Raw genomic sequence first — 12123 nt, forward strand, 5'->3', positions numbered from 1 at the left:
ACAGTTAAGTCCTGTCCCAGTATTGGTCCCATGAAATAGAACCCCTCTTTCCCACTCCATTCCTTCTGGCTGTTCACCTCCCGAATATGCTTATCTGAGCCACATTCAAATTGGCATAGAGATAATAATCCAGAGATTATAACCCATTAAATCCTGTTATTTAAATTCAGTTCCTAGATTCTGGTGCTCTCTGAACATGACCTCTTGCCCACTCTTCCTGATGTTAGTATTAATGTGGACCACAAGTTAGGAAGCGTCTGTGCACCATCAGCTCAGCTTGCCGATGGTAAATAATGTGGAATTGGAGTGGTGGAATTCCTGTTTGATTACCCCTCAATGAAGAGCCTTGGGGTGTTTTTCCAGTTGGAAGGCACAATATAAATGCAAGTTGTTGTTGGAGCTATGACACAGGAACATGATAATGGAAATAGGCCATTCAACCCCTCGGGCTTGCTCTGCCATTCAATTCGATCATGGCTGATCTGTAACTTAGCTCCAAATCCTGTTATACCTTTGTCTAGCAAAAATTTAACAAATTCATATTTAAAATGATTAATTGAGCTACCATCTACTGCTTTTTGTAAGAGAAAATTCCATACTTCCATCACCCTGTGTGTGAAGAAGTATTTTCCACCTTCTCTCCTGGGCGGTCTGGCTCTGATTCTAAAGCTTGCCCAAGACTCCCCTACCAGCAGGAAATGTTTTTCTCCATCGACCCAATCAATCCCTTTCAAAATCCGAAAAAGACCCCAATCAAGTCAACCCTTAGTGTTCTTTGCACTAAGAGCAGTTCAGAGAAGGTACACAGGGGAGGCAGTGGCGTAGTGGTATTGTCACTAGACTAGTATTCCAGAGACCCAGCGTAATGCTCTGGGACCTAGATTCGAAACCCACCATGCAGATGCTGGAATTTGAATTTAACAAAAATCTGGAATTGAAAGTCTGGCGATTGTCATAAAAACTCCACAGCAAGGGCAATTTGGGATGGGCAATAAATGCTGGCCTAGCCAGCGATGCCCACATCCCATGAACGAATAAAAAAAATTAGACTGAGGAAATCTTATGAGGAAAGGTTTGGAAGAATGAGAGATGATCTTATATGATTCTGAAGGGGTACACACAAGAGTTAGGAGCAGGAGTAGGCTATTCAGCCCATCGAGCCTGCTTTACCATTCGATAAGATCATGGCTGATCTGTGGCCTCAATCCACTTTCCTGCCTGTCCCCCATAACCTTTGACTCAGCCTCCAGTACCCTCTGGGGAAGAGAATTCCACAGACTAACAACCCTCTAAGAGAAAAAAAATTCTCCTCATCTCAGTCTTAAATGGAAACCCCTAATTTTTAAACTGTGTCCTCTAGTTCTAGACTCCCTGACAAAGGTATAGGCCCAATCTGCTCAATCTTTCCTCATAAGCTCATAAGATGCTGAGAGGATGTTTTCTCTCATGGGGGAGTCTGAACGAGGGAGCAGTTTCAGGATAAGGGGTTTTCCATTTAAGATTAAAATGAGGAGGAATTTCTTCTCTCAGAGGGTCGTTAGTCTTTGGAATTCTCTTCCCCAGAGAGCTGTGGGGGCTGGGTCATTGAATATATTCAAAGCTGAGTTAGATAGATTTTTGATCGACAAGGGAGTTGAGGGTTATGGGGGACAGGCAGGAAAGTGGAGTTAAGGACACATTGATCTTATCGAATAGTGGAGCAGGCTTGAGGGGCTGAATGGCCTACTCCTGCTCCTATTTCTTATGTTATTCTGTTCTATATTGCAGAGCATACCTGCCTAGATTGGGTGACATGGAAGGCTAGATCAGATTTAATCAGATTTTTCAGAGAAACTATTTTGAGGAGGGGTGAGATTTTTTTTAAAAGATTGATTGTAAAGTCTAATTTTTCAGTGCAGCTTAAGTAGTTCAACAGAGCAATATTTTTCCTCTAAGTAAATATGGAAGTATTAATGCTGGACTGCTTTTTTTGTTCTTATCAAATCTTATCCTATAATAAACTTTCAGGATTTTATAGTTAGTATTTAAAGGGCATTGCTGCAAGAAAGCCTAGGATAACAACTTTACTGTATCATGCTAATTACGCTCATGTTTACGAAGGAAATACTTTGAATTGAATCTTATTCTTCAGGGAGTCTTTTTAAATGGTCTATAAAATTGGCTGTAAAATAAAATGAGGATGAAAATATTTTGACCGTGTAAGTCTGTTGTTTATTCCTTGAGTGACCAAACTTTGTTAATTTATGTTGGCGCGGTGCACAATGCATTTTGAGCAAGTTCCACTTTGTTCTATTCTGCACTTTTCAAAATCTGATGTTTATGTGAGTTGTGGGAAATAGTAGCCATTCCTGCTTCCTCAGCTGAAGTAGACTGTAAGTTGTGAATGAAAACAAATCTTCCATGTTTCATGTATTTGTTTTCCAGGAGGGAATTTTAATGTGGGTGTAAAAGGATTGTGCAACACTGTTTTCATTTTCCCTGCTGTAATAAACTTGCATTGGTTCACCAGAGTGCAGTGGCAGGGATATAGCTTCTATAAAGTTTTTGTTAGTACATGGGTCACATCCTGGGAGCTAAGAAATGACAGCATACGCCTGTCACCCAGCCACCAGGGGCTCCCAGAGTCCGTCGAACCTTTCTTCCTTACCAGTTCTTCCACAGCACCTATTGACTGCTGTTGCTATCCTGGCATGAAGTCATAGTCATGGGGTGATTATGACAAAGAAGGTGGCTATTCAGCACATGGAATCTATGTCAGCTCTCTGTAGAGCAATCCAGTCAGTTCCACCCCATCACTCTATCCCTGTAACCCTGCAAGTTTATTTCCTTCTAGAGCCCATCCAATTTCCTTTTGAATTCATTGATCATCTCTGCTTCCATCACCCTCGAAGGCAGTGTGTTCCAGACCATTATTTGCTGTGTAAAAAGCTCTTCCTCACATCCCCTCTGTATCATTAGTCCAAAACCTTAAATTTATGTCCCCCAGTCCTTACATCATTAGCTAATGGAAACAGCTTTTCTTTATCTGACTTCTCTAAAGCTGTCATAATTCTGTACACCTCTATCAGATTCCACATCAACCTCCTTTGCTCCCTTGAGACCAACCCCAGCACTCCAAACTAACCTTATAGCTAAATTTTCTCATCCCTGAAACTATTCTGGTAAATCTCCTCTGCATTCCTCAAGGACGCTCGCATCCTTTCTAAAGTGTGGCGACCAGAAACAGAGATTATTGAACCCACCCCACTGTTTGTAACACCTTTGACCATATCACTACTACTGGGACACTTGCTTGACCTGTTGCAACCTTTAGGGCAAGGTGCGACTGACCCTGGGAGCCATGGCAGCACTCAGGTAACAACAGGAGGAGACCATTTAGCTCCTCGGGCCTGTTTTGCCATTTGATTAGATCATGGCTGATCTGTATTGTTACCCCATCTACCCACCTTGGTTCCATACGCTTAATAAACCTTGCTGAACAAAAACCTTATTGATCTCAGTTTAAACATTTTTAATTCAGCCACCCCGCCTCACCAATGTTTTGGGAGAGAGAGTTCCAGATTTTCACCAACTTTTGTGTGCAGAAGTGCTTCCTGACATCACCCCTGTATAGCCTGGCTCTAATTTTAAAGTTCTGCCCCCTTGTTCTGGACTCCCTCCACCAGAAGAAATAGTTTCCCTCCATCTAGCTTATCGAATCCTTTGATTATTGTAAGGGTAGGGGGTGAGAAGAGAGAACATAATGGTGAGGCATGTGTCACTTTGATTTTTCCTCACTTTCCTGGGATGAATCACTGTGGGGAGTGGTGCTGAATGGAAAATGAGGAAGTTCTCCAGGGGGAGGGTGGGAAAAATTGCCAGGAGAGCTTGTTGACAGTTAAGCATCCTTTGTTCATGCTAACTTGTCTGTACATTATCTGTTGCTATGGAAGATGAGGGGAGAGTAAAGCTAGTCATCACGTGGGTTCTGCTGCAAATTGAAAATCACATTTCACCTCAAATGAATTTTGCCTTGACGTGAAAGATACTTACATCAGTTTGTTACTCTAGGGACCTGAGCACTATAATCTAGACTGACACTTCAGTGTATTCCTGAGGGAGTGCTGTATTTTCACAGATCCCGTCTTTTGGATAAGGCTTAAACCTAGGCCTCATCTGCTCTCTCGGGTGGATGTAAAAGATCTTAGACTATTGAAAGACAAACAGGGGATTCCTCCTGGTGTCCTTGCCAATATTTATCCCTCAACCAATGTCAACAAAACACTGATTGTCTTACCGTGGATCTCATTGTTATTTGTGGGACCTTGCTGTGCACAGATTAGTAGTTGCATTTCTCTACATTACAGCATTGACTGTACTTCAAAAATATTTCATTGGCTGTGTTGCACTTTGAGACATTTTGAGGTCATGAACAGCACGATAAAAATGGACACTTTCTTTATTGTAAACCTTTTATTTCCTTAAGTCTTGGCTTTGCCAAGTGACGGACTGCAGGAAATTAGATTACTTCCAATAAAGCTGGGATTGTTCTCCTTAGAGCAGAGAAGGTTGCATATTAACACATGAATTAGGAGCAGGAGTAGGCCACTTGGCCCCTTGAGCCTGCTCCGTCATTCAGTGAAATCATGGCTGATCTGAAAGTAATCTCAACCCCACATTCCCACCTACCCCTGATAACCTTTCACCCCTTTGTTAATCAAATATCTATCTAGCTCTGCCTTAAAAATATTCAAAGACCCTGCTTCCGCTGCCTTTTTGAGGAACAGAGTTCCAAAGACTCTCAACCCTCAGAGAAAAAGGTTGAAGATAGACTTATTAGAGGAGAGATTTAATGGAGGTGTACAAAATTATGAAGGGTTTCGAGTAAATAAGAGGAGCCTGTTTTGGGTGACAGGAGGGTCTGGAATGAAAGGACACAGATTTAAGATAATTGGTAAAAGAGCCAGAGGGGTGTGAGAATTTTTTTTAACCAAGTTGAGTTGCTGTGAGGGGGTGGCCCGGTGGTGCAGTGGTTAGTGCTGCTGCCTCACAGCTCCAGGGACCCAGGTTCGATTCTAACCTCAAGTGTCTGTGTGGAGTTTGCATGTCCTCCCCGTGTCCACGTCGGTTTCTGTGGGTGCTCCCATTGCCCAAAGACGTGCTGGTTAGGTGGATTGGCTACGGTAAATTGTCCCCCAGTGTGTGTGTGTGTGCGCGCGCCCTGTGATAGACTGGCATCCCATCCTGGGTGTACCCAGCCTAGCGCCCATTCCCTGTCGGGATAGGCTCCAACTCCCCGGGTCCCTGAATTGGATAAAGCAGTTCTGGAAAAGTGAGTGAGTTGCTGTGATCTGGAATGTGTTGTCTGAAAGTGCGGTGAAAGCCGATTCAATACTAACTTTCACAAAGAAATTGGATACATAGTTGAAATGTAAAAAAATGACTGTGCTTTGGAGAAAGACCAGGGGAGTGGGGAGTAGTTGGATAGCTCTTTCAAAGAGCCGGCACAGGCACAATGGGTTGAATGGCCTCCTGTGCTGTATGATTTGATGAATTCATAATGTTGCGCAGAATGTTTACCGTTCAGAGATTTGTGTTTACTGTCACTGTGTGCAAATTGCGAGTCAAAATTCTGTTTCTTTTGTAGATACCATTGTTGCTTTTACAGGTTGTACACTGCATTTGTACCTTTATGATGTTAAGCCAATGTATCTGTGTAAACAAATAATAGTTTATCTGTGGGTTGTTTTGTTTAAAAATGATTACTTATTCAGTGGGGTAAAGTTTAACTTTCTTGACAATTTTTGTACACCCGAATGCACTGGATTTTTTATTACTCGACATACTGAATAATATTGTTTTCTTGTGTATATATATTCAACAAAATAGTCGTGTTACAACTGTTACAACGTGTTGTGACAAGAAGAGAGTTTGGTTTTCTATATGAAGGTTATTTCTGTCCAGATCAAAACATTATTGGATAATTGGCTTGCTGAACAGTAATTGATTTTAACCCTCCGAGATTTCCTATTGTGAGAAATTATTATCTTTCTTTCAGTGCCTTTCTCGAGATGCAGCTGGAAATATGAAAATTCAGTACCTTGGCACCGTGGTAAGCTTTCATTCAGCTCTTAAGGGCTTTTGTGGTGTTGTAGTATAATAAATGCAGAGTTCCTGGTAAATTATGTTGTACGCATTGTCGCCGTTCATAATATGCTGGTAAGAAATTGTCCAGTAGGTTCCGAGTGTGTTGGCAGATGCACCTTATGACATGTTACAAAGGCACATAGACCTGAAGGCCCCAGGTTTGATTTTTGGGCTATGTTGTGCAGTGGTTATGGTGAATTGGGGAGCTTAAATGGATGTTGCCCAGATGGACTTTCAGAAAGCATTTGATAAGGTTCTGTAGAAAAGATTATTAGCAAAAATTAGAGTGCGTGGAATTGGAGGCAACCTTGTGGCATGGGTTGGTTAGGAGTTGGTAAACAAAGAATAGGAGTAAAGGGTTAATTCTCTGATTGTCAAGATGGGACAAGTGGTGTTCTCCAAGGATGTACTCAGGCTTCCGCTTTTCAGCATATAACTGAGTTGGGCGACGGAATAGAGAGTTGTACATCCAAGTTTGCAGATGACACCAGATTAGAAGGCACAGCAAGTACGAAGTTGCTAAGGGATGTGGATAGATGAGGGCAGATGGAGATCATTGTGGACAAGTGTGAGGATCTGGTATAGTCTCTTAATGCTGAGAGACTAGGAGCTGTGGAAGAGCAAAAGGATTTGGGTGTCATGTACACAAATCACTAAAAGATGTTGCACAAAAGCAAAAAGTAATCAAAAGGTGAATGGAATTTTGGCCTTTATCTCATGGGAGTTGGAATTTAAGAGGGGATAAAGTTATGCTTTAGTTGCACAGAGCCTCGGTCTGATCGATCTGGAGTAACTGTTCAGTTTTGGACACCTTCCCTCAAGAAAGGTCTATGTGTCTTAGAGGGAGCACAACACAAATTCATCTGAATGATTCCAGGATTTAAATAGTTAGATTATGAGGACAGGTTGCATAAACTTGGCTTATATTTCCTTTAACTTAGAATGTTGAAGAGTGATCTGCCCAACGTATTTAAATGAATAAAGTGATTCACTATAGTAAAAATAGAGAAATAACAACAGGAGAGAAACTGTTCCGTCTGGTGGGGAGTGAAAAATGGGGGGTACAGGGAAGATTCATCCTGAGCAGCTCTGTGACGCAGGACTCTGTGCTCTACGGGCTCTTCCCAGGAAAGCGGCAAGTTCTGCAGCGCAAGTCTTCAGTACTATTGCTGGAATGTTGTCAGGGCCCGTAGCCTTTAGATACTGCAAAGGCTATGGGCCCTGACATTACAGCAATAGTACTGAAGACTTGTGCTCCAGAACTTGCCGTGCCCCTAGCCAAGCTGTTCCAATACAGCTACAACACTGGCATCTACCTGGCAATGTGGAAAATTGCCCAGGTATGTCCTGGACACAAAAAGTAGGACAAATCCAGCCCAGCCAATTGCCGCCTAGCAGTCTACTCTTGATCATCAGCAAAGTGATGGAAGGGGTCATCAACAGTGCTATCAAGTGGCACGCACTTAACAATAACCTGCTCATTGACTCTCAGTTTGGGTTCCACCAGGGCCACTCAGCTGCTGACCTCATTACAACCTTGGTCCAAACATGGACAAAAGAGCTGAACTCCCGAGGTGAGGTGAGAGTGACTGCCCTTGACAACAAGGCAGCATTTGACCTAGTGTGGCATCAAGGAGCTCTAGCAAAGTCAATGGAAATCAGGGGAAAACTCTCCACTCGTTAAGTTATACCTAGCACAAAGGAAGATGGTTGTGGTTGTTGAATGTCAATCATCTTAGTCCCAGGACATCACTGCAGGGTTCCTCAGGGTAGTATCCTAGGCCCAATCATCTTCAGTGCTACTTCAATGAACTTCCCTCGATCATAAGGTCAGAAGTGGGGATGTTTGCTGATGATTGTACAATGTTGAGCGCCACTCACGACTCCTCAGATACTGAAGCAATCTGTGCCCATACGCAGCAAGAACTGGGCAATATTCAGGCTTGGGCTAATAAGTGGCAGTAACATTCGTGCCACACAAGTACCAGGCAATGACCATCTCGAACAAGAGAGAATCTAACCATTGCCCCTTAACATTCAATGGCATTACCATCGCTGAATCCCCCATTATCAACATCCTGGGGGTTACGGTAGACCAGATACTGAGCTGGACCGGACATAGAAATACTGTGACTACAAGAGCAAGTCAGAGGCTAAGAATTCTGCAGAAAGTAACTCATCTCCTGATCCCCAAAGCCTGCCCACCACCTACAAGGCACAAGTCAGGAGTGTGATGGATTACAGCTCCAACAACACTCAAGAAGCTTGACATCATCCAGGTAAAAGCAGCCTGCTTGATTGGCACCCCATCCACAAACATTCACTCCCTCCACCATCAATGCATAGTAGCAGCAATGTGTACTATCTACAAGATGCACCGCACCAACTCACCAAGTTTACTTCGACAGCACCTTCCAAACCCGTGACCTCTACCACCTTGAAGGACAAGGGCAGCAGATGCATGGAACACCATCACCTGCAAGTTCCTCTCCAAGTCACTGACCACCCTGACTTGGAAATATATTTTCGTCCCTTCACTGTCGCTGGATCAAAACCTTGGAACCCCCTCCCTAACATCACGGTGGCTGTACCTACACCACACGGGGCAGAATTTTATGCTCTGCGGGCGGGCGCGTGCCCGACCCGAGCATGTGTAAAATCACGCGAGATGATGTCTGGAGATATTTCGCTCAGCGGGCGTGCGCGGCAGTCGGAAGCACGCCCGTTGACAACTAAGCAGACAATTAAGTCCATTAACGGTGCAATTGTCCAAGAATGCAGTTTTGTTAGTGAATGCTAATTATGGAGAAAAGCAGCCGCCAACCACATTTAGTTAAGAGATGACTTCCACACAAACATGCCCATGCACACATGCACATACACGTATATTACTAATTACATAAAGATTTATTTGCTTTACCACAATTTTAATAAATATGATTGCATGTTTTCTTCATTCATTGATATGTGTTCACATAACATAAATATTTGTTTCTGTGCTGTAAGTTCTGTGTAATTCTGTGTAACAGAGTGCCTAATGAAAACTGTTAAAATGTTTTGCTGAAAAAAAACCCAAAAAGGTTGGCAAGTTGGCAACCAATCAGCACTCTCTTGTCATGCAGTATAAATTGTTGTTCCCTTTACAACTGGTAGTCTTGTGAATTGTCCTGATACTCAAGTTCTGAACTTCCAAATGACCATTTGTTGAAATAATATTACTTGAAGAAGTATGGGGTTGAGCAGGAAGGTAATGGGACTAATTGTATAGCTCTTTCAAAGAGCTGGCAACAGGCATGATGGACCCAATGGCCTCCAGTTGTACTGTATGATTCTAATGAGTCCACTTCAAGCATTTATCCAATTGCCTTTAGAAAATTATCAATGAATTTGCTTCCACGGAAATTCCAGATCATCATAATTCGAAGTGTTAAAAAAACTGCTCATCTCACCCTCTAGCTCTTTTGCCAATTCATTAAATATTGATTCAGCTATTGAAACCAAATTCAAACTATTGAACTCTACCTCCAATTAGTTTTAATTTAGATGGTCTCATTTTCCTGTAAATTGTTAGCACAGTTTGTCTTGCATCTTTGAATATGTATTTTACATTTTTTAAGTCCAAAAATCACTTTGATGAATATATTCTCACTATTTTCTTGCTACCTGGTCTGTTTGGCTGGCCGATATACATTTGCCAAGTTCAGTCTGCTGTACTGCGTGTAAGTATTTTTCCGGCTGTCAGTACCACTTCAGCTTCCTTTGCCAGCATGATGCTACTTAGCACATACTCCACTGACCTTTGCATCGTAAGGGGACTGATTGTAAATCCAGTCATGTTGCCAGTTAGAAGGGCATCAGCTGGGATATAATGATTCACTTGATTTACTGACATTAATGGCAAGCACAATTCTACTGTTAGTTTTTTTTTGGTGAAGGCTTCAGACTCTAATTACTAATTATGTGTTATTTTATTACGCCTTGATTTTGCAGTGTTATGACTGAATTTATTTGCTGGCTATATTTTAATTTGCTTAATATTTGCTACTTTTAAGCTTGAGCTCATCCAAAACTCAGCTGCCACGTCCATATACGCGTCAAGTCCCTGTGCTCGTTGATCTACGTTGGCTCTCCATTAAGCGACACTTCAATTCTCGAATTCTCACCCTTGTTTTCAAAGCCTTCCTCCTCTCCCTATCTCTGTAATCTCCTCCAGCCCCACCAGCCTCTGTGATCTCTGCATGCTTCTAATTAGGCCTCTTGAACATCCCCAATTTTAATTGCTCCATCATTGGCTGTGCCTTCAGCTATCCAGGCACTAGACTCTAAAATTTCCCCCTCTAAACCTCTCCACTTCTCTACCTCTCTCTCCTCCCTCACAACGCTCCTTAAAATCCACCTCCTCGACCAAGCTTCTGGTCACCTACTCTAATATCTCCTTAAGAGGTTCGCTGTCAAATGTTGCTTAATGCTCTTGTGAAGCACCTTGGGATGTTTTATGGGCTATGTAAAAACAAGTTGTTGTTGTAGGGGTAGGATGAGGCTCGTGTGGATCATAAGCACCAACATAGACCAGATGGGCTGAATGGCCTGTATCGTGCTGTAGTTTCTGTGGGCAGGATTTTCAGCTCAGCATGCAGGCGCGTGCCCGACACACCCAAGAGCGAAATAGCGCGCGATGACATCAGGCGAGTGTCCTAACATCATCGTGCACTCGCACGATATTTCGATCGGCGGCAGTGCACCCGCCGACAATTAAGAGGCCTATTACGGCCCTTAAGCTGGTAATTATGTTGAATTTTCTGCTGCCAGTCCAACCTTACGGTTGGCAGGCGGGCGAATAGGCCAAGCGGCCTTTGCATCTTTTGCAAAACCTCATCCGCGGGTGGGATGAGGTTTCCAACAGTGAATTAAAAAAAAAATAAATTTTTTTAAACTGATTTTTAACATGTCCCTGTTCATGTGACAGAGTCACGTGTGGGGACACGTTTCCCTTATTTTTCAAATCTTTATTTTTAATTTTTAAATCCTTCAGCTTCCCGAGCCTTCAGGGGGCCTTTGATGAGCGCACCCCCGCACATGTGCAAACTGCAGCGCTCGCGCTCCTCCCACCTGCACCCCGGCAGGGCAGAGGCGGTCAGTGGTCAGAGCCCAATCGCAGGCGGCGGACCGTTTCCTGGCTGCCCCCGAGCCCACCCCCTGCGCCCACCCGACGAAGGAAAAATCCCCCCCTTTGTAATTCTATGTAATGGATTATCTGGCAGAATGCCGTTCTCCTGCTATTGGCATTTAATATATCTGCTGGCAGGGAACATAATGCATCCTTAAAAGACTTCCCATGAAAGCACTTAATGTTTGTTAACCTGAGCAATGGTCATGGTTAATTGTGGATTCGTGCACAATCCAGTGTCTTAAAACAGTAAATGCCTGCTGCCCATTTTACTAGTAGCTAATAAAAGTGTAACTACCAGATTGTGCTGCTTTTCTTCGTTCATTTCTTTTGTTTTGTTTGTTTTTGCTCCTATCTTGGTGCTCATGTTGATGAATATTTGTGTTAGAGAATGAAACATCTTTCCTCTCTGTAGTGACAGCATCAACTCGTCTTAGGTCAGGTAGAGTGCAAGTTAGATGCAGGTTAGAGCTTCTCCTGTGCTGGTCCTATAATGTTACTTGACCCATTCCATAAAGGGTACCCCCCCACTGCAGTCACGCACCATTTTCATTTACATGATTAACTCTCGTAGCCTATTTACATTGACAGCTTAATAATGAAACAGGGTTGGCAGTTCTCTCAACTGAGCACAATGTACGCAGCGCATCCCTTCCCAGGTTCTGATCTCCAAATTGATATAGGAATTTTTAAAAAGACATTACCCCAAGAGCTGGCTTTTGTGGTGGTGCTTGTGTGGTACCAGTACCTTGCCAACCACCTAACTTGTCTTTATTACAATGCAGTACCAAGCACTATCATCATGAGGTAACTAGAGAATGGCATTGAAT

At 43.0% G+C, this 12123-nt stretch overlaps 1 protein-coding gene across 3 annotated transcripts in view; it reads left to right on the top strand.

Annotated features, from left to right (window-relative positions):
- Positions 1-12123, top strand: part of pcca (propionyl-CoA carboxylase subunit alpha) — a 343070-nt gene that overhangs the window by 234449 nt on the left and 96498 nt on the right. For all 3 annotated transcript variants that reach the window (XM_078546056.1, XM_078546057.1, XM_078546058.1), the window contains one exon: positions 6038-6091. In XM_078546056.1, coding sequence (XP_078402182.1) covers positions 6038-6091 — 54 coding nt within the window. The remainder of the gene's footprint in view (positions 1-6037; positions 6092-12123) is intronic.

This window comes from Cetorhinus maximus, chromosome 7 (genome assembly GCF_964194155.1).
Source record: "Cetorhinus maximus chromosome 7, sCetMax3.hap1.1, whole genome shotgun sequence".
Taxonomy (NCBI): Eukaryota; Metazoa; Chordata; class Chondrichthyes; order Lamniformes; family Cetorhinidae; genus Cetorhinus; species Cetorhinus maximus.